The 23,992-nt window shown below is 41.0% G+C and overlaps 1 protein-coding gene across 6 annotated transcripts in view; it reads right to left on the bottom strand.

Annotated features, from left to right (window-relative positions):
* Positions 1-23,992, bottom strand: part of PHACTR2 (phosphatase and actin regulator 2) — a 134,141-nt gene that overhangs the window by 45,326 nt on the left and 64,823 nt on the right. For all 6 annotated transcript variants that reach the window (XM_057407028.1, XM_057406992.1, XM_057406983.1 and 3 more), the window contains exon 2: positions 2,661-2,828. In XM_057407028.1, the coding sequence (XP_057263011.1) occupies positions 2,661-2,828 (168 nt within the window). The remainder of the gene's footprint in view (positions 1-2,660; positions 2,829-23,992) is intronic.

Genomic DNA, 23,992 nt, shown 5'->3' on the forward strand with positions numbered 1-23,992 from the left:
GACTTTGAAAAACAGACAAGGAGGTCTATATTACTCTTTTAGTTCCCAGACTTGAAATGCACTGCTGCAAAACCACAGCTAAAACGAAAAAAACCCAGGTTGTCTAAATTTTAAGAAGTCATCCAGAAGAGTGGGTCTGTTTTTCCTCTCTGCTTTAGCATGCTTTATTTATAGTAATCACATTTGATAGTAATTACCAAGTGGTAACCTTCACAGGATAGTTAAAACTACCACTTCTTCAGTTTTGCTGGATTTGTTTTTAGCTGACCAGGTTTGTGATCTGTTCATCTGTTCACTGGTGCCAGTCCAGAGGCAGTGGAAGCAGATAGATACAGCTGAGAGAACTGGGAAGACAAATTACCACTTGAAAACTAGTTTTGAGGTAGGTAAGATGGATGCTGCTTCCCAGTAATGACCTCTTTCTTAAGAGTAATAAATACACTGGGAGCACACAGGGCAAAATCAGACTCAAAATGTAAAACATTACACATACTCTGCTGTAATGTGATTAGCACCTTAGCGCTGATGGTCTAGGCGCATAAATGCAGCAAGGTTCAGGGAGAGAAGTAACAACCTTCACTACTAACTAGTGTGGCTGTACAGCATCTGAAAAAGATAATTTGTGACTCAAAGTTTGTTTATTTGTATCTACAGCATAGTTTTAAAGCTGAATTTTAATTACAATTCTGAGATTAGTTTGTTTTCTGTCCATTACAGCTACTGCTGGGCACTTCCATTTTTCAGGTGCTCACCTTGAAATAAATTGTCCTGAGTAAGTCCATCTGAAGTCAGTGCAATGGGAACCATGGGTTCTCCACACCCCTGAAAGGACTTGAGGGACCACACCATCATAAACAAGACAATCAAATTAAGTACACATAAGTAGCTAAAGAGGCACTTTTGGAAATCTTGTCCTTATTTTCTTCATTTTGTAAAAGAAATGCAAACACATGACTTGCTTTGGTATTACAAGAACTGATGTGGCATGCTTGTAAGACTAGATTGAGTCCCTCTAAAGCCAGTACAATGGAAGAAATACTGTACTTAACATGAATTTACCAGACATTCACTTGTAAAAAAACTCTGCCAAATGACACATGCATTATTATTTAATAGCATAACAATTTAACATACGCTAATATGTTGTGACAGTTTGAGGAATCTCTCACACAGCATATGAATGGTGATTATTCTGAAGAATTCAGTGCATATAAAATCACATACCTGTCCAACAGCAGCTGCAGAACATCCAGGAGTCATTAACTAGAAATAACTTTGCTCTAGCGATATGATAAAAGTACTGAGGAAGCTGAAGGAAACCGAAAGCAATGAAGGAAATGTCAGACTGAGGGAATGTCTTTGATTGCAGCAGCGGAAGAAGTTGTGGGGGTTTTCTTGCAGGGTATGCGGGAAAATTTAAAAAAAAAACAAGAAAAAAAGAGAGAGACAGGAGGATTTGAAGATCCCAGAAAGGCTGTCCAAGACTTCAGCTGGTATCTGGAGTGATGAAGACACCAGAGAAGACGTTTTCTTTTTGCTTCTTTTGTGTAAAGAAAATATGGTTTAGAAGTTAACTTGTAAAACCAGAATGTTCCTTGTAGTAATTGCCAGAGGCTGGTACACTGTTAAAATGTCAAGCAGTGTACTCCTAAGAGTTCAGGAGACACTGATGATGAGACCTTAGGAGACTAGTATTGATTTTATTGCCTAGAGCCATGGAAGACAGTGGACAGAGGGCTTGCACTGTGGTAATGAATCTGAAGAGCTCATAGATGCTCACTGGACTCTGAGTTGACTCAAGTTTACAAAAGCACAGCATCAAGTGTCTGAATCCCAAAACAGAAATTTGGGATGTTTTAGAGAAAGCTTGGACAGAGCTGTGACACACAAAGACACACACACATATATGCAGGGTAGTGTTCAGTTTCCTAAACTTGGGTGTCTACAGCCACTTGAGATGCCCCATAGTTTTGGAAATGTCTGTACAGAAATGGCAAGTATGATACAGAGCCTTCTGGGGAGCAGCCCAGAGCATCTCAGGTGGCACCAGGCAACTGTGTTTAGCTAACTGAATCCCAGCCCTCACATATTCCTCTTTTTCAGAAGGAATATAATTCAATCGCAGTATTTTATTTCAGACCATTCTTCAAGCCTTGCCAATGGGGGACTGAAGGGGCAGAACAGCTTGTATGAAGGCAGTGGTGACAAAGCTGATCCTCATTCTTCTGCTGGGCACAGCTATGTCTGCTTCTCTACCTCCAAGACAGACCAAACTTCTGTCCCCATGAAGGCAAGGTTTGTTTCATAATGTAAGACACTGACTATTAGGAGGACACAGGGACATTTCCAACATATCTGAGAATATGTAATATACAGCCTAGTGTTTCTTGGTTAAAAAACAGAGTACTATCAACATTGAAAGAATATCACATATAATGTAGAGCAAACAAATAAACTTCATATTTTTGGTGATAAGTTCAGAAAAGAAGCTGAACAAAATGACGTTTTTAACTTGCTAAGGATCAAACTGTTTTTCTATGTCAAATACTGTGCCTAAACAATCCCTGCCATCTAAAAAGCATCAAGAGCTTTTCAAATATTACTCTGTAAAGCCATCACAATGTTTCCTATTCTTTTCCACCAGAAGGCCACAGACATACCTGCTGACGTTTCTCTGAATTTGTCACTAGTCTTCTTCTTCCGCCATTTCCAAGGTTTAAAGATTTTGCCAATGGTGGAGAGTTTGCCCTTCCTCTTGAAAGGGGGAGTTTGGGATCCTGGGGCTGGTCCATCCGAGTTAGCGACTGAAGCCTTATCCAAACCATCAACTGTATAAACAAAAAAAGTAAAGGTAACTGGAGGATGGAAAACAAAATGGTACCTGACAGCTAAACTCCTCCACTATCAGACTGCAGCAGGCTGTGTTTGGATCCATGTGATTTCTGTTCCAGTTGGCAGCCAAGGGCCATTCAATTGCAGCATGTGGTCAGAAGCCAGCCTGCACCCCACCTAGCCCTGGGCTCTGATGCTGCTCAGCACCTCAACTGCAGCAAGCCAGAATTTGCTTCTAATAATGTACATCTGGCAGGTCTGCATAGCGCTGTGGTTTTCCACTGCTACTGGAGAATTTCTTTGAACATATATTTGGGTGACTTTTTCCCTGCCTTTGGCAAAGCTGAATAGCTGTCACCGTATAGAAAACAAAACCCTTGCAATGTAAAAAAGAAATGATTCCTTTTGAATGAAACAAATCCTTTCTTGAATGAGCTCTAAAGATAATTGTTCTGGAAGTGCAATGAAAATAGGTCTCTTTGATATCCCTGGTAATCAGTCATTCACAGCACAGCCTGCCATGAGTCAGGTTTCTTATTAACAAAACATATTTAACAATAAGCTTTTGAGCTATAGCCAAAATTTAACAGAGGATTACTTTTCTGCAAAAACATACTGGGTGATATGAAAGACAATATTTATCATCAATGGCTGTAACAACTGAGTTTTGTGAACCAAATTAAGACTCATTCCACAACATGCTGTAGCGTACAGTTAAAGTAAGTTTCATAGACATTTCCCTGAGAAGTCTACTATTATTTATTTCTACTTTAGAACTGAGGTTTCTTAGAGCCTTCCATTCATGGACCTGCAAACACTTCAAATGTTCTTAATTTTATTCACATGAGCAGCTTCACTGCAGTAACTGCTGTTACTTACGTACATAAAATTAATCACACTTAAATGTTTGCGGCATACGGACTCTGTAATTGCTTTCATTCATCTAAACATTCTAATTATAACCAATTCGGAACAGAGTTGATGCCACTCTGAACAGTAATAACGATAATCATAGATCATTAAATCAAAAAGTGCTGTTCAAAGAAGGAAATATCACTGTCCCCATTTTACAGATGGAAGATATGAGGCACAGAATTGTTAAGTGCTTAATTTTATGTTTGCCAAATGGCTTCCTGAATCCTGGTCCTGTGTCCTAGTTGCTAAAAAGATACATATTCAGACACATAACATCATTGTACAATCTTATTATTCTGTTTCTCAGACAAATGGCATTTAATGAGTCCTATATTTGTCCTAGACTTTAGATTGATACAGGATGCTACGAAGAAAATATCTTTCCTGTGAGAAAGCTGATGTAATGCAAACTGAGTCCAAACTTTACTTCCAATGTTTTGAAATAAAGTACTGGGAAAAAAGATCCATTGTATACCTTCATTCAAGTCTGTGGAGTTAAAACCAGAGATAAATTTGTATGAAAATGATAGCATTTAAATCAATAAATCTCAGTTATACCATAAAATGTAAATTCTGCACTGTCAGAGAGAAGGACCAGAGATATGGAATGCTTCTCCATGACAAATTACTGTTATTCAGATGGATTGGAATTTAAAGCATTTATTTGAGTGATTGCCTTGGGTATTTTCTGATCTGTAATACGGAGATAAGATGAAAGAAAGTCATGCAAAAGGATTTGAAATGTAAAATCCAAGATTATCGCTAGGACTCAGGTATGTCTAACCCTTGAGAGAGTACTAAACCCCATCTTCCTCACTTGTGCACCCTAGAGAACAAGGCAATATTCAGGGAGGTATACTCCGAGACTCCCTTAAAACCAGCTGCCACCCTACACACCCTGAGAAGTCAGGTGAGGGGTGGGGATGAGAAGACCACCAAAGGCAGCAAGCAACTCTGCAGAAAGAGAGGGGTATGGGACAGCAGAAGGACCCTGGCAGGGGTGCCTTGCCTGGAATTAGGGATTGCTCTTTTGTTTAGGCTTACAGACACTGTTTATGGAGGGCAATTCCCTATGGAATACAGATGCCTCTGCTGAAAATAACGAATCTAAGGAAGTACATTTACTTGAAGGGTAGTTACAAAGGAAGAGAACTAAACTTCTCTTGGCAATTCCAACTTACATAAGAAGGGACAAGGACCACAACTTGTGGCTGGGAAATGTCCACTGAGTTGTAAGGAAAACGCTTCCAGGAGATGGGTGGTGCAGCACTGGAGCAGGTCTTGAGAGGTTTTGGGGGCTCAGTCAGGCAAGCCAGGGCTGACCTCACCTAATGTTGGCAATAGCCCTACTCTGAGTGAGGGACTGGACCAAGTGACCCCCAAGGTCTCAATCAAGATTTCCATGGTCCTAAGGGATGTGGAAAGACACAATTGCTCTGTGAAATCAGCGTTAGTAAATCCAAAGAATCAGAAGTGAAGTGATGAAGAAAGGACACAAGGATCTGTTGGCTGAAGAGTTTTGTCCTGGGACACGAGCCAAGCATTATCTCACTGGCAGAGGCAGTCCATCAGCTCATTAGAGCAAAACGCTACCCGCCCCTTGGACGCAGCAGGACAAAACCCATGTTCTTGTCTCCAAACAGCTTAGAAAGGCTGGGTTACTGATGTGAGGAGCCTGCACCCTGGTGACAGACAGCATGGTCTTTATGATCACTAGAACATAGATCTTTTCAAATGCACTGGGGTCATGGAGTCCAGCTTATTGCAGGCAACCACTTCCACAAAAGCCTCATCTATATTTTTTCCTCCTGCGCCCACCAGCAGGAATGGAGGAGGATTATAGCTCCAACAGCTCCCCACAAAGAAACATGGAGTTGCATCAGTCCCTGCTCTGCCCTCTGCTGAAAATACTTAACTCTGAAATAATGATATTCATCCTAGCTAAAGAAATCTGCCTGCTTCGAATGAGCTAACATATGAAAAAGGATCCATTTAGTGATGAACAATTCTGTTCAGGAAGACTGCCACTTCTGAAAACAGAATTCAAGAATAACTCCTTCCGACAGTAAAAGAGGAGGAACTGATTTATCAAATGAGTTCAATAAGTCATCATAATTGAAAATTTACTAATCCACTGACCTTATACCAGTTCCTTCATTTGAAAAAAGGACTCAAATATTGATCTGGAAAGGAGCAATAAGCACAGCCAAACATCGCAGATTGACTTTAGAAATAATCTAAGACAGAGTAACATTTCCAGGAAAAAAAGGCTTATTTATATTCAAAAGCAATCATAAGATAACACATTTTACCAATTACTAAACTGCCTAGAAAAAAAAAAACAAAAAACAAAACCCCCAAACCAAACCAAATACAAGTTCAGCAACGACATTCCCGAGCATTTATGGAAAGATCTTTTCCAAAGCTATTACTCCTCCTCTCTGAAACACTCAGCAGCAAATCGATTATTTGCTTTATATGTCAAGTATTACCTAAAAATAAAGCAGTGTATTTTTCACCTCAGAGAGCTTGTGTACCTTCTATTAATCATTATAAACATTATACGTACTCACTGAAATTAAAAGAAGCATCTTAGATTTCCAGGATTAGAGGAGCTTGGTCACTTGTGTTATTCTTTTCTTTGAATAATGTCATGAAGTTCTGCCTTCTTCTGACCATCTTCAAAAACCAGTGAATCACTTAACTGCCTTCAATAAACATCGTTTGACATTAAAACTTTAAACTATACTACCTGCATAGTTTACGATATTATATTCCAGTCCTTTGTGCTAGGTGTAGATTTTACATCTGAAGGATATAAAATGTACAAGGGTAAAAAGTATATGAGCCGTGCATGTTGATGTCACACAAAGAGGAGATTTTGCTGTAGACCAACAGCAACTCTGAGACACTGAGAAGCCAAATCATGTTGGCACAGGCCATGAGGTAGACAAAGGATACAAAAAGGACAGCCTCTCCTCAAGTCTATGGGCAGCCACTAACTTTGCAAAAGCAAATTACAACAAAAAACTTATCTAAAGTCTAATATAAATTCCTCTGAATTAAACAGCTGTGATTCTCTGGTTCCAGACCTTTTGTTATAAAATGCAGTAAGATTATTTTTAAAAGTTCTGACTTAGAGGAAGCTCATGATCAGAAAAAGACAGCTACATTTATGCCATAAGTTGTTCTGTGTTTTGACTTGTGTATCTTTTTACTCTTGGCAGTGAAACTGGAAAGCCAGTAGAAGAACCTAACCTCATGAGTGAATGCTAGGAGTAATACAAGATATATGGGAAAAAAAAACCTAACCAAACACTATACCATGATGTCCTTATGCTATTCTTCTTCTAGTAAAACTGTATTTTAATAGCTGATAGATTAAAATTCCTTGTTTTTAGTTTACTACAAGTAATTTGAGTCACTGATGAAATAATAAAGGTCAAACCTGAGTAATTAAGTAGCTAGCTACAGTAAGAGTAAATTAAAAACATATTTTTGGTAGAAGAATCCTTTACTGCATCTGAATACTTTGAAACTTCCTCATCACATTAGTCCACATGTACATTTAGTCCCAATGAGAAAGAGTTTATTAGATAGACTTTGTTGTAATCTAGCAGGGAATGTCTTATAAAATTGCTGTTTAGTAACTGTTATCTAAATGGTATTTTAAATAGACTTTTGTGCTGTGTGGCCAACAGAAACACATGATATGAACAACGTGAATCACTTTAACTTAATCTTACAGGCACTCCACACTAATAACAAATACACCAGGATCAATACTAATAAGTGAAGTTTAATTACTTTATTCTTGTCACAAATAATCTTGAGATCCTGGAGTAAAAAGCACTTAGGGCTATATCCAATAAAAGAAATAAAGCAGAATTTAGGTTTGTTTGTCAAAAGTTGTGCTATTGGGAGCCTGAAAAACTCTGATTAGATGCTCCCTGGCTCTGAAAGTAGAGATGCTATAACCCACAGCATCAAAACTGTCTGAAATCTCTGCATCTCTGTATGTAAAGCAGCATCCATACTGGAATTCCACAGCAGAATCGCTTTGGTGATGAAGGCAGCCTGGGAAATTTCTTCTCCTCACTTGCATCTGCTCATTCCTGACCCACAAAAAATATGCCATCCCTTCAGTTGCAAAAATACAACTGTTCATTGGGCTTCATCCTAAGTAGATCCCTTAATTGTCCACACCAAAAATGCTCTCCACCCTCTTTCCTTTCTAAAAGGTTATTTTTAATCTTGGACACTTCAGTGAATTAGTCTTCAGCACAATCCTACAAACACTTGAAGTGTCAAGCCTGGGTGAGGAGTGGGCTGTGGCACAGGGCAGGAGCCAGTGCCTGGGCTGGGCAGGAACCTAAATCAGCTTCACAGCTACAACCAGGATACCAGGACACTCCAGCTATGAACCTCTACATAGCCTGGCACATACCATGTGCCTGAACCTCGATGAGTCTACTAAATAAGCATGCTTTTGCCTACAGCATTCAAAGGGTAGGTGGAAGTCTTGGGTTCCTTTCCCCTCCTGAATACAGTGTTGAAGTATGTTATCCTTCACTTCCTGAAAAAAAACATCCCAATTAGGAGCAGGAGTCATTGTCCTCTGCAGAAAGCAATTCTGGGGCCATTCAGCCATGAGCAAAAGGCAAAAGCAGGGCAAATGTGATGTTGTACTATGGTAGCTAAGTTCACCCATTCACAAAGATATGGGAATTCATATACAACATGGGTGATGTAATGAGTATGGGCCTTCTGCAAGAAAAAGTCACTGTACTTCAGATGAGAATGTACAATATCACTTGAATCTTTCTGATACTAAAAAAAAAGCATTACAAGATTGCAATGCTATTAGGCCTTCTGAATGAGAAGTTGGAAGCTACTTTTTCTTTACTCTGTCTCGGTATTCCCCTCCCCAGCACTGCTCTCCACAACTGTTCAAATCTTGCTGGAGATCTGGAATGTTACGGGATTCTTTCTCGCATCAGGGCTGTTAAGACGGTACTGGCAAAGTGGCAAATTCTCTTCCTTCCCCACCCCTCTGGGTGCTGAACCTTGCATGTTGCAATTCCTTCTCCCACCCACTTCCCTAGAAGACTAGCCACCCGCAGGTCTGCTCTGGATCCTTGTTATATAGCAAGGCACAGAGTAACCAGGTGAAGGAAAGGTTTGCCTCCTTCCTCTCCTCCTCTGGGGAACATGATCAAGAGGGGAAAAGGCACAGACGCAAGCGCTCCACCAATATCCAGGTAGTAAGGTAGTACTGACACCTAATGCTGTCACTAGTATTAGATATCTAATGTAGTGGTATCACTACATCACCCTTAAAGTGTGAGGACAACCTTTTTGTTGGAATACAGGTGAGTCAGGGTCTCATCTAACCATAAATGAATTTAGAAATGCAACAGAAGATGCAATGGCCTCATTGTCACAAATGGGGATAAAAGCTACCTTATGTTTGGATTTGGGTCTGAACAATTTCTGTGCTCATTAACTACCAGTTAGCTAGCATAGATATTTTTTCCCCTTCTCACTGTAAACTGGCAGCCCTGCAAGGATGTGCTGTAAAAGTAATCTTGGTTTATTGAGACCTCGAAACCTCTTCTGACAATGTTATGATTTTCTGTACAGTCTTGCCAAAGGTCACAGAGCTGGGAGTCATGGTTTTTATGCCAGCAAAATCAACATGTTTATGCAGCTGCACATTATCCCCATTTAGTGACAGGAACAATAAGTCATTGACTTGCTGCAGAATATGGTAAGCTGCTTATTCCTGGAGTTTATGGGCAAAATTCAAGACACTGCATGGTAAAATGTTTGACAAGGCCATTAAAAATCAGAAGTAATTCTGACACTATCAGTGTCATTTTCAATACATATCTCAAATTCTGTGGTATCTATTTTTCCTGACCAGAACCAGATGGAAAGATGGGTCTTTTTCCTTTCTCCCTTTTTATTTTCTGCTTGGAAGGGGAAAAAATGTAATTAATCCCCAGCAGATAAACGGACAAACAGGAGAGCTATAATCTACCTCTGAGCTGCACAATGAATTGGCATCTGAATGCTTTTGTTCTGCCATACATCTGGAGTTTAACTTTGGGGAAACTCTTTGAAGACCTAATTGACTTGATTGTGTTTTAATTAAATGAAGGGAAAAAGCTGAAGTTCAGATGTAGGCGGCTGAATGGTAGTTTCCATATGGAACAGCCAATACTGCAAAATGTTAATTGGACCTCCTGCTGGCAATGAGCTAAACAAGATGGGTAGCGGCTACTTCAGAGAGATGCTGGCTGCTGCCCTGAAACAGCCGGAGGGGATCCTCCTGGAATAACTATGGCAGGAACGGATACAACTGCATGAATGCCTCCAGGTTTCTACAAGGATATATGCACAAATGCCTTTTCAGTTGCTGGAGTCAAGCTCACATGCATTTATTCCACATGCCTCCCACATTCCAGTTCTCACTCTCTCACCTATACACCTGGGATTAACTTGCTCACAGCCCAGAAGAGATTGTTCAGCTACCTGCCTCTTAGGTAGGAAGCCGTGCAAGACACTGGTCCCCAGAAAGTAAGGGGACCTTACATTGGCTTCTTACACTACCTTACACAAGGTGCAGTAAATAGAAGTGTTAACTTTAGGGGTTGAGACATGCTTGCTGCTTCACTGGGGTAAAGCACAAAGGGCCTCTTTGCTTTAGTTACCTTAAGTGTTGTTCTGGGGTTTTTTTCTGGTCACTATAACCACACCAACTTAAGTGCTCTTGGTTGCTTTGTCAAGTTACAGGTTATAACATTATCATATTAGTTACTGCAAAATGTCTCTTGCTAATGCAACCCAAATGGCAGATGACGCACTTGTAATGTGCAGCTTCAGAGTTACTTCACAGTATGTTTTTTACTCCCATTGGGTTAATTCTAAGAAAAAAAAAAAGCACAAAGTTTTAGGGCACTCTGTAGAGAGACTGGAAATACCACAAGCAATACAGATAGACAGGGCTACCCAGCCTAACTACATTACACTTCTCACACAGGAACCTTGTGCAGACAAGCAGAGCTCTTGTCTTCTACATCTACCCTGGCGTGTGAGCTGGAGGGATTGTGGAGTGCATTAAACACTGCAGTTACACCTCTGCAATCACACCACCTCTCTTCTGACCTGTTTTTGTGTTAAAACATACAAAGGATGTTCTTCAGGTCTGAATAAAAATAAGGACCTGGTCTTATGCTTGCAATATGCCCACAAGCATGTGTTTGCAAATTAATTATTTACATTTTGGCATCATGCAGTCCTTATTAGAACACCTGCATGATTTCCTCTTCCTCTTCAATTAAATATTTACTTCCATCCTTTTGGCTTCCTACAAAACCAGTAAGTGAACATTTAGCAACCTGTATTATACAGGTTTGAAAGCGATCTGGGCGAAACTCTTCTTGCTACCTCCTCTCTGACCTGAACACAGCTGGCTCTGACCAGAAGGATGCAGGCTGCTTGCTCTTTTTTCTCAATTCCAATACTTTAGCAGAAAGCAGCAAATGGAAAATTTCCAGACAGTTACATTTTCCAGATATATGAGACATCAGGTCAAATTCTGGATCCAAGCAATTTCTCCACAAAAACTGGGGAAAAAAAATAATCCACACATTGTAACAGAGATGTAGGAGGATAGAAAACCCAACAACAACTAAAAGCACTGTACATAAAAGAGAAACTGAACCACTTTGAGCTGAGAATTGAAAATTCATGATTCTTGTGTCAGAATATTGAGGAATAAATCTCCTTGGAATACAATGGTATAGATTTCTATTTATAGCTAAAAACCTTTCTGGATAATTCTGTAATTCCACCTAGAAGTAAGTTGCATGTACTCATCTTGTTAAACTCTGTACTGATATTTTTAAAAAGTCACATTCTGAAAACCAGAACTGCAGGACTAGAAATCTTTCCTTACTGACTGTTCTTGGCTTAGCCTTAATAGAGGGGAGAAAAAATAACTATAATAAGTTTACAACAAGTATTTTTAGCTACAGGCAAGTGGCAGAACTTCCCAGCAGATACTGGCTAAAACTGTGAAAATTAACTCAAGTGAGCACATGGACCCTCTCCTGTATTGTAATAAACATGAATTAAAAGAAAACATTTCTGTGATAACTGATAGGCATTAATACTGATGCCGAGATGAAACTGAATGAGGTGTGTTAACAGGGAAGGCTCTAGTTCTGTTCCCATTTCTCCAGCTAGCAGCAAAGTAACTCTCCATCTGCCCCAAATGGGCCAGGAACCCTGGGATGTCCTGTCCTAGCAGCAGCAGCACCCACTGAAGCACAGATAGGTGAGGGACGATCCCCAGCGTTGGCTCATCCCAACAGGAGAGGTGATAGGTATGCTATGTCAGTGCCCTACAGGAACGTCCCAACCCAGGCAGTCCCAGAAACTTGATGGGGTAAGAAACACAGTCCACAGAAATTTGGGGAAAACTGAAGGACACAAGGTGAATGCAAACCGTGGCATTTTAGGAGCCCATTTGCCTTCAGAGAGGGAACTAGCACACCCTCAGATGGCCCTACTTGCTATCTGAGTCAAAAACCTAGCAAAACAGCCAAAGCACGGCCAAAGTTACTATGGGCTCTATCTAGCTACTCTCCTCTCCATACTGTGCCATGACCATTTGTGAGGCTGCACTTGATCACTGCAGTGAGCCAGAAGAAAAATAACATTTTGTCTAGGCTTTTAAAACTGAGGTAGTTCCTACCACTGACACAGGAGATTCAGTCTCCTGTGTCAGTGGTTTGGCTGACCAGGCTGAGTTGGGTGGCATGCCATGAAGCTGAGGCAGGAAAAGAAAAAGAGGGGATGGAGGCAAAAATTGGGAAGAGATAGAGAATTTCTGCCATGAAATCAGCACCTGAGCTTACAGCCAGTGGGTGTGAGAGCTGCACCTCACAGCAGCACATCCCAACCCTCCCACCTCAACCCCATTCACCACATGTTAGCAGCATGGGAGCTAGCTAACACCGCTAGCTATTTTCCTCTTCTGCACAATGAGCAACCTGGTCTAGTGGGAGATGTCAATGACCGTAGCAGGGGGGATGGAACTAGATGATCCTAAAGGTCTCTTCCGACCCAAACCATTGTATGATTCTATGATGGAAACTGAGGAAGGACTAATCTCTCCATATCCCACCCCATCCTATCCCATTCCATCCCACCACAACTCATTCCAGACCACACAGCACACTTGCTAAATACAATTCTGCATGAACATTACACATACGCTTTCCCCTGTAGTATTACCATCTTTCACAATTAATGTGTTTATACATCTAGGAACAGGTTTGGTTTTGTGGGCTTCCATCCCAATGCTTACTTGTACTTAAGTACTATAACAAGGAGCTCTTGATCTACAAGTGTCAGAACATTTGCACAAAAGAACCTTTAGGAGCAATTTGATCAGTCGTGTAATTAAATCCCCTGTTACAGGACAGTCAGGAGCTTGTGCTGCCTTTAAAAAGTGACATTTTATTTTATACTGGCACCACTTCACACCTTTTTTCTACTACAGGAAACAGCATATTGCACTGGTTCAAATGTGTGTAAGTCAAACCTGAAGCAAATAGTTTCTGTTTGCAGCCCTGCTGGCCTCAGAACCCCACTGGGGAGGTCAAAGACACTTTTAAATCCAACCAGCAAATTTCTGAGTGTTGCTGTCATCGCAAATGTTTGTACAAGCTATTAGATCTTCAGTTTTTGTAGAGAAAACCATGTGCATTTTTAAGTTCAGCTTTTAGCTGCCTTTAAAATGTTTGTCTTTGTTGCTAGATACCAGCTTGGATAAACAATAATAAAACTCCAACATGCTCAGAAGAAACTATTAATGATTGAACACAGCTCCTCCTCTCAGTCAAAATGCCAACTTCAAAACCACAGCTTGCAAAAATTGTTCATATCACTCTGTACCTACAATATCACAACTCTGAATGCCACCTAAGTCATCTTCTCTGCTATGAGGAAATGGGGGTTGCCAAGCTGCAGCTGACTTTTATTCCGCATCATGTTTCATTACTCGCTCCATCCCCGGCCGCACAGCAAACAGTTGTTTTATTCCCTGTATCTTGTTCTTTATTAGGGCCAGGGTGGGGAAAATCAGGCACAAGCTGACATATTTGTCAGCCCAGCTGCTCTTCCTTTGCCAATTTAAACTTGGATGCTTAGAGGCATGTTTGTGTAAAAGAACAGGTCTGTGTGCAATTTGTGATGGGATTCAGTTATGCTCTGAAAACCAGTGTGTTCCCTTTCTTACACAATGAAGAAATAGTAATTCCATCAGGCAAGCTGGTGGCAATGTAAATCACTACAGCAAACCCCAGTGGAATTAAAGTACTATCTTCATGCAGATTTGAAGGCTGTATTCATACACATTTTAGATCACATTTTTTCCATCGAATCAGTGTTTACAGAAGTGAGACACAGATAATCAAAAAGCTTTGGTTGGAACAAATTGCGACTAAGAAAGCTGCTCCCCTTTGTCTCATTGCACTGGGATGACATGCTGGGAGACTGCCCTGTTTGCAACATGGAGGTGGGGCTGGAAACCAAGATCCTACTTCCCTGTGGAAGAACCAGCAGAGCTCTCCTTTTAGGGCAAGCCACTAGCCCAGGACTAACCAAAACATGAAGACCTCCTCGGAGAGAAAAGGGGTAAAGAAAAGGGTGAGGAGACATCTCATTGTAAGAGAAGACACTGAGAATACACTCTTCTTCCCTTAGGGGAAAACAACTGCTCTGCAAGAGCATCATCAACATGGCAGATACATAATTGATACCCTCCTTTCCACTTGCTTGTTTCATGCTGTAGTTGATGTCCCCACTTCTCTGTTCATTGTTAATAATGGATGACTGTATTACTGCAGTGCTTAAGTGGGCTGGTCATAGATCAGGACAAGATCTTTGTGACAAGAGCTGTACAAACAAAAACCATAAAGACTGTTCTTGCTCCAGCTCTAAGTATAAAACGAAAGAGAACAGTTTGAACAACAGATTTCTGATTTTACATTGCCACCTGCTCAGCTGTTGCGTTTTTTAGACTTTTTTTTAGTACCCAAAAGTCCATATGATTTTGTTTGTAGCATGTCCTTTTCTCATACCTCTCATTCAGACATTGCATATAAAATACATTCTTGTCACCTGCAGGCTAAAAGAAAATGCCAGCTTGAACTTCTATGTGCTACTTTAAACTGAATCGTTTCAGCTGGAGCTGGATGTGCATTCCTTGAACTGGAAAGCAACTACCCACAGAAGAATTACCAGACCCCATCTTCTACATCCCCAATGAATTTTAGTGCAATACTATCACAGAGCCTAACAATATCCATTCAGTACTTAGCTTCAGCACACATTGTTAATTACAGTTTCAAATGGTGCCAGAGGTGATGCCTGATTGCCTGACTCGAAGATCTGAGCCCAGCCAGCTATGTCAGGATGCACTACTGCAGTGTGGTGTCTGGGAACACATTTCCTTTCCTTTCCTTTTCCTACTGATCCAGGTGCAGTTGGGAGTTAGCAGTCATTGTAGCCTAATGAGAAATTTTAAGTCTTCCAACCATCACTAAGATGTACTCAACCTTGTCCTGCATCAGATAGTATACTGATTTATTTACTTTGTACAAAACCCAATAGAGATGCTGAGAATAATTTAGCCTTCTTTACCCAGACTGATGCTGACAGAGGTCACTCCTGCTGTATGGAATGACACACTTCACTGTATTTTATTTTCATAAAGTGTCTTTTAAGCCGACCAGTTTTCAGTAAGACTTTTTTTTCAATTATCCCTTATGGGCGCAGGGGTAAACTAGGCTACACGGCCCTGAGTAACCACCAGCCAGAATACAAATGAAAAACATGAAAATTGTTCACTTTAAAAATCGAATGAAATTGAAGCCATTCTCGCAACTATTAGGATTTCATTCATGCTATATTTATTTGGATTCTGTGGTATCTTTGTGAGTGCCATGACCATGCTCATACAGATGAGCTGAACACAAAAGCTTTCGGAATTAGCCATATGCTTAGAAGTGCCATAGTAAAAACTTGATGAAAAAAGGTGATGCAAAAAGCCTGAATATGACTGGCAAGCCCTGTGACTATTGCTAGCAGCTCCAAGCAGCACTGGAAATTCAAAATCCTCCAAGTAAGTATGTACAGCACCAGGGTTCCCTAAATTCATCTTTAGCTTTATTTAAGCTGAGTAAAGTTTTCTTTTTTAAACCACTACCAAATGTTTTCCTAGAGAGGGAACATTATGTGATGGAGCACTTGCCTGTTCCCAGCAGTCCCTGAGAAAGTGAGCTATCCCTTAGGAAAGCCCACAGGAGTAATTTAGAAATTCCTGCTGGTGGTTTCTGCCTGTCCCAACACTTCTCCTGCTCTTATCCTGGGCTTACTGTAAATCATTCAGCAGCTGATGTAACCAATAAGGGAGAGTAAAGGCTAATCATCTGCTCATTTAATAATAAATTGATACATGGATAGAGTCTCCCACAAAGGAATGAGCAAACACTGTTTCCACTGACCGTGTTCCCGTAAGGGCTTTCTCTGAACCTTTGCCTAGAGGCAGCCCATCCTGGCAGCCAGGGCTCACTTAGGTCCCTGCTTTTACTGCTCAGCAGCCTCCAAAACAGCATCATTGCAGGGACCAAAAGAGGTAAAAGAAAGCAGAAAGCCCATGGATAGATGTTCATGTCCCTGTTCTGGTGGGTTCTGGCTGAATGCTGTAACTCTGGCCTGTCAACTAGGAGTTGAACCTAGCTTCCAAGCACATCTGCAAGACGTAACATCGTCACAGCCAGCCCCCAATGCCCCTCCAACTGCATGATTTGAAGCCCCTTCAACTCCAACCTCAACTGAAGGCACACAGGGCTTTCCTGTGATCCCCAGCAATTTACCTCCCTCAGAAAATACCTCCTGAAAAATTCTCTTTGCCATGCTGAGCAAAGTGCTGCACAACTCCCTCTCCAGGGAAACACTCTTTGTGTAAGAGCAGGTTTTGAAACAGAAAGAGGTTAACAATTATTCATTAAAAGAGTGCTTTCAAGCAGCTTACAAACAAATGACAGCAGCTTTTCTGAGCTTAGGGGAGTGGTTGTGACATTTTGGAAATTAAAAGAAGTGATAAAGGGCTCAGTTACTTCCTTGCCTCAAAAAGGGTTTATAATTTCCCCTAAACTTCCCTCCCATTCCTGACAGCATTCAAGTATACTCAGCACACGTATTCAACATTTTAAACCCTATGCTCCCTTTTTCTCCGAGCTGAATGCTGAGCTCTGGGAGGGAGTGCCAATTTTCACCGCAGAAAGGACCCAAAAAGGTATCACAACATCACACCACACAGCTCCTGCCCTGGGCAAACATTGCCCACACGTGGCAGCCACTGGACTGATGGCAGCCCTATGTAGTGGACTTGTTATTTCCACTACACACAGAAGGTGCATAAGGACATCGCTGGCTAGTCATACTGAACCCATCACATGTGGTGCTCACACAAGGTTTTTCAGAGAAAAAGCTGAAACCATGATAAAAACATGTAGAAGTCACATAATTAAAATTGAACATTTCTGTATTTGGTAGGAGGATTTCTGTATATCAATACAGATGTATAATACAAGGAACGTAGGTAAGCACAACAGCACAGCCTGACTCCAGTTAGAAAAATTTACTAGAAAAGCATCATGAACTAGAAAAGCATCAATGAATATTTTCTTGTTCCAGAAGGAATAAAATTAAAATCAATCATTAACTGGTTTTGTTGTTTAATTCCTCTGTAAGATCAAGAATAATATACTAAACTTGAACAGCAGAGGTATGCATGATGTAACTAACTCAAAGGTCTTTTGGCAAACCTTATGACATTTCATGCATTTATGAACAGTGGTGAATGGGAACCAGTGCTATAAGAATTTTCACTTAAACCAAAACTCAGAAGGTTCAGCTTTGTCAACTGACATATCCCCATAATACCAGGGCCCATAGGAACAGGGACATTTTAAAGGCTACCGTGTAGGATTCGGACAGGCATCAGCATGAGAAGCATGTCTGAGCACCCAGGCAGTGACCCACTGTAAAACAGCCCCCACCAGAGAGGCTCAGTGACACTGGAGCAGCCCGTTGGAGGGTAGAGTGCACGGATTTCGTCAGGTCCCAGGGAAAATATGATCCTATTTCAGGTAACACCACCTCTGAAGAGGATGAGGAACCTTCATATATCATGTCAAAGCTTCCAATCCAAACAGCCTCCTTCCTACCAAGCCCCATCACCAACACTGCCTTCCCACTCCAGTCATCCCAAATGTTAACTTTAAACTTCTGTCTTCTAATCCATTTAGGAATCAAAGGTTTGAGTGGAAAAGAATAATGCATTACTACAGTACATACATTTTCTTTACTCCAGGGCTAAATGTACAGTGGCAGAATACGGTCCTTGCTGTGCTTCAGTCAAGCTGTTGAAGAGAATGCAATCAATTTTATATGGTCAAAGTACTTCTTTGGGGTGTACCTGAATGTTGTTTTTGTAAGTACAAAACTACTTGCCAGTAGAAACAGGTGAGTAATCGGTGGAAGGTGGTAACTAAAAATGGTGGAAGGACAGTAATGGTGGAAGGACAGTAACTAAAAATATTAGTGTAGGTTTTTATGCAAGGAAAGGTTTGAATTGTAAAGAAATACACAGAGCAAGACAAAAGAAGTCCTTTAGATTTGCAAGTTTTCCCCACATTGACATCTGGGCATGCAAGTGAGTGCCTAAACCAGAAAGAATGGTCTCCCTGCTGGTATATTTTTTTATGAGATGGAACTACCTGGTATTTATTTGTTTTTAAGAAATGGCTAATTTAATCAGCAGTGCTGCATCTGTTCTTCCTCCCTCTCCCCTCACTCTTACATAGAATTTACTTCATAGAGAGTAAAAAATTAAACTGAAAGAAACCTCTAGCCCCATATATACAGAGGGAGTATCAATACTGGGGGTGGGGTGTGGTATAAAAAACAACTGGTCTGTGCCACCAGACACCTCTGTGCTCAGTGGTGATCAGTTCTGCCCCAAAACATGCCCTCAAATTAAAAACAGGTTGTCAAATGTGCTAAAGAGTAGCATTCCTATCCAGGAACTGTCAGGGTGCAATGATGTTATCTGCTAAACCAGGGCAGGGGCTGAGGACACTTGTCTCCTCACAAAGCTAAAGGATGAATTAGGTGCAGCAGCGGGTTAGCTCACTGTCTCCAGCTGTATTCCTCCACCATGGTGAGCGTGCTTAATGAAGGACTTCACTTTTCATATATAGATTATTTTTTTTGTTCATCTCCTCTTCTGGGGATATTTCTTGCTGTGTTTTTCTTCTGTGGTTGAGAAAACCCTGAATGCACTGTAGGCTGAGCAACAGGGACAGATGTTTTCTCTACAAACAGATCCCGTAAGAACAGCTGGTTGAAAGGTACAAATACAAAAATCCATGGCCTCACGTTGTTCATTTGTGCTCAGTTATTTCCTTGGTCTGTGGCTTTTAGGTCCGTGGCAAGGTGAGGAGGTCATAATATTAAATTATCACACAAGACTGCTCTCAGGACTGACCAGTGCTCATGGAAGAGCTCAGAGTTGAGAGACACGAACCCCTCCTGATCATGTCAGGGTGATAAGCCGTTAGTCTTACATGCTGATGGATTTTGCACTGAAGCAGCTGAGAAAGGCTTGCATGTTAGCAAGGCTGAGCTGCAGGAGAGTGGTAACTTCTGTCTAAGGGAAGGAAAACATCACTGTGTGCACCTTCAGCCACTGCAGCCTTTTCCAAACTAATAATCAATCTATGCATTATACATAGTATGCAGTGCTATACACCAAATTTTGTGTCCAGCTTCTGCTAACTATAGAAACCTGCAGTCACGAACCCTTGCTTAATGGTTTAAAAATGCATTGAAAATAATGCTTAGCACTTTGTAATGGCCTAGCTCTGTATTCTCAAGGGGTTTTTCTTCATCTATCGTAGATGACAGCTAGAAAGGTACATTCTTTTTTCCTCTTCTCCTTTCAAAAAGACATGCTCCTAGAGATACAACACTGACATTAAATACTTTTCTCGTCAACATGTCTTTTACTCTGCATTTCAAACTAAGCTAGAGAGTGTCCAGGTGCGCTACATGCTTTAGAAGCAAATTGTTTGTCTTACTGGGTCTGCCTGAAATATGCCCTCCTCCTCTTCTCCTCCCCTGCCTCCAGTAATGATGGGAAAATCAAATCAGCAGGAGGAACAGTGCCAGAGTGGAGTTAAGAAAGAGGTGCTGCTGCATGTGTCCAAGATACTTGTATTTTTCAGGTCCCTGTGAATTCCCCTGAACTTTCCAACAAAAACTTTCTTCCTCTCTTCAGAACCATGTTCCCTCTATAACACAACACAGTTACATGATGGTATTATCCAACAAAAGGGTTTAAAAGCCGAGCATCACAGTCACGTAGCTTCTACAATGCTTTATAGTTAACATCTCTCTCCGTTTCCTGCTGGCTCATGTTCTGCTACTCTCTGACTTTGTCTTCCAACTACAGACCATTTTTCATTTCTGTTTGGTCCTGGTCCAGCTCCTGACAAGCTGGCTTTATCCACAGTCTTAGTTGTCCATTTTATTTTTCACTCCCTTGCACATACAGGCTCTTTCACGTCCCACCGTGAAGCCTTATGTATTTCTTCTATGCCCTAGTTCCACATGTCAAAAGCACCAATACTGAAGTAAGAAACAACAATAGCATTTTCTTCCCAAGAAATCAAATCTGGTGTCTTCTTTTAAGAGTCACACTAGCTTTCTAAAGCTTTTCATTTCAGGAATTCAAGCACAGGAACAACTCCGCAATTAGTGCAATTGTTTTGAACCACGTACAGATTTTTAATATGAATTACTACTAATAACATTTTTCTTCTTTTTATCAATCAGTTGAACATGCATCAAAAGAGGTGAACCACACATGGGGGTATAATGTGTAGGGCAGGAAAACCACTACACCCTTCTCTGTATCAACATAAAAGAGGCCAGATTAGCAGTGCACTAGAACACTGCTTCACATTTGCAGAACAAGAGTATTCCTAGCGTCCATGCCAAAACCAACACTTCCTTCCCCTCAGAAATGCAACAAATCTATAAAACTCCAAGAACAAACCAGTAATCTTCAGACACATTGAATGAATTTACAGGAAAGGAAATGTGCAGCCAGTTTCAAATTATTATCAATGAAATAAATTATAACACATTATATATGTATAATTTAAACATGTCCAATTTCTTGGCAATGAACTGTTTGGGTTTTTTTTTTTCTCTCCTCGTAACACAGCTAGTATCCAAAAATCACTTGCAACTAGCTTACAACAACTTTAAGTGGTAACGTGACTATGACTACTTGACTGTATCCCACTGAGTCTGTGTTTCATAAGAACGTAATAGAAGTGTCATTTCTTTGTTGATTCATCCAGGATCAATGAGGGGAGGGCTGGGAGAAGAGGGGAAAAAAAAGCCCAAGTTTTCAGTCTGGGTGACTTTATAATGCTTGTTATGGCATGAATGCTGAAGGTAAGTGGATCTCTGCTGGTTATAAGCAAAGAAAGCAACTGTGAGAAACCAGTCTGTCTCTCACTATTCGTGGTCACACCAGGTTTTTAACTCAAGATGCTGCTGCTTTGAACTTCACTGGTTTGGTGCCTGAGCATTAGAAATCTCTGTGCATCCCTTAGATAGTAGAAGCAGGAGATCTCCGAGCCGTGCTGAGGCTTATCAGGGCCTCATGGGCAAACGCTTATTAGGAGTATCTCCAGCAGAAACTGATGTGGGGCATGGCCAGACATAACCTGTCACGTAACAGCATTGTGACTCTTCCATCAACTGCTGTGCCTTTTGGCATCTGTGCAACAACACACACTGACTCAGACTGTATCACCAGGGGCTGCAATCTGCTGAGGATGGAGACACCAACACTAGTGCACAGTGCTGGCTTCCCAGCTCCTGGTTTGAGAGGGAAAATCACTGGTGCACCTTATTGCAGCAGGCTGAGCTGGAGTGCAAGCCCAGCTTCCATTGCTGTGTTTTGTTTCTTCAACATGCCATCCTACTCAGTACCAGGCTGCCCTTCTCTCAAGTTTCCTGGGTATTCGGGCTCAATTTCACTCATGACAAGTGCTATTTTACTTAGTTCAGTTGGCTACCAAACAGAAGCTGGGATCCAAATTGTTTTCTGTTGCCTACCATAAAGCCATGCAAGCAGAAGGCAAGGAGAAGGGTCCTGCCATCTTCAGCAGAAACGGTCAAGCAAAATGACAGTAATTTTAGAGTGCAAAGTTCTGTGTTACAAACCTCAGAAATACAGTCAGGGGTGGCAAATTCCCAGTCTGCCTCTAAATCTTGTCAGCAGTAATTTAAACTGAAAACACAGATTATATGATCGCAGTGAAAACATCAAGTTTCATGGCCTATCACAGCTATTCTGATTGTGTAAATTACCTAATTAGCTTAAATAAATAAACATTAGAGATTGTCCATATTTTTCATTAATTATTTCTAGACTGTAAACTATGTGACTTGTTCAAACACAGCAGTGATAGCGCAGGCTTAAAAGCTTAACCAGCATCTGAGGTCTCTGGACCATTCTCAGGCCTTTACTGGGCAACACATTAAAACATTCAGATCCAGAAAACACAAAAAGGCTTAAATAATACTGGAAGGAGGATGGTCCACCCACATGACCAGGCTTTGCTGATGGTTTGGGCAGCTGATCAGAGTGAAGACGTCTTGTAACACTAAAATGGAAACCCCCCCCATTCTGAGGGGTGAGGGATGCAGGCTGATCTTTGGGAACAGAACTGGTTTTACTCACACACTCAAATGTTAGGACAGCTGTATCACAGTCTAACTCCACTCAGCAAACATCACTCTAATTCATAAGAAAACAAGGCAGGAATCAGAGAAGAAGGCAGCACACCCCTTGCTGTTTACATCTTCTCATATAAAACTTCATTTTCACAAAACTGTCATTGATACGGGATTCGGTATTAATACTCCTATTCGCCAAGTAACAAAGTGCTACCACAGTTCTACAGTATTACATAGAAAAGTGTTAACCAACATATACTTAGTCAAACGTTTATCAATACAAAACTGTCAGCAAGTCATTATCTTCCCATTTTTTTCTCAGTTTACTCGCATGCAACCTGACAGCATACCCAAACATACAATGGTGGAGCAACCTAGATACTCATTTCTTCATAGCTTTCCCCCCACACACACTTACACTGATCATCACAGCTGTTCAAAGCAGTGAGATAACATAAAGGTAAATAAGACTTTAGCTTTTGATAGAGACCTTATTTCCAAGAGCCTGAAAACCATGTCAGGGAGAGAAGAAATTCATTCCTATGCAGCGATCTTGATAAAGCCTGCAAGAAACTCAAGTCTTAAATCAAATTTCCTAATAATGAGTCTCCACATAATGAGCAGAGGTAATTGCTTTGTCTGTGCAGACTGTTAGTGCAAACCACTCTGTGGACTGCAAATAGGCAAGGTTAAATTGATCCACATATTGTAATAATTAAATCCAGACCAAAATAGGGAAAAAAAAAACAAAAAGACCCCAAACAAACAAAACCAAAAGAAAGGACATCCCCATGATTCTGGTCAGAAACAGTGAGAAAACAGTCCATTTTCACACCCTACATCACCTGGATGTTCACAGTGACCTCCCTACCTAGTTCCTACTGAACCATTTCTATCTTACAGCACTGCAGAAAACAGCAGACTCTGAAGCCCCACTATAATTTTACATTTGCCCCAAAATACACTTAACAGCCTAGGGGTTGTAGAGGTCACATAAGGGAAGATATAAATTACTCAGATTTGTTCTTTGCCTTTGATTTTGTTTTGGGAACATAAAATCTGAAGAACCCTCACTGTCTGCCTACCTCCCCGGCTGATGGTTTGCACTCATATTTCCTTTCTCTTCCTTCTTCAGTTTTGCACATATTTTTAACTTCAAAATCTTTGTGTGGTTTGAAACCAGACCTGACCGAGGGCCTCTGAGCATCATGGGCAAACTGAATTCTGTCTACTCAGGGACACAGACTATACTGAACTGCCTCCTTCCTTGATGACATACGCCTATGCCCTGGCTGCTGTCTCCAGCAGTTGGCCTCGCTCTCTGGGGTCTGCCAGGGGCAAA

The sequence above is a fragment of the Pezoporus wallicus genome, unplaced genomic scaffold (genome assembly GCF_028554395.1).
Source record: "Pezoporus wallicus isolate ANWC-B61680 ecotype Strahan unplaced genomic scaffold, APGP_CSIRO_Pwel_v1 contig_3817, whole genome shotgun sequence".
NCBI lineage: Eukaryota > Metazoa > Chordata > Aves > Psittaciformes > Psittacidae > Pezoporus > Pezoporus wallicus.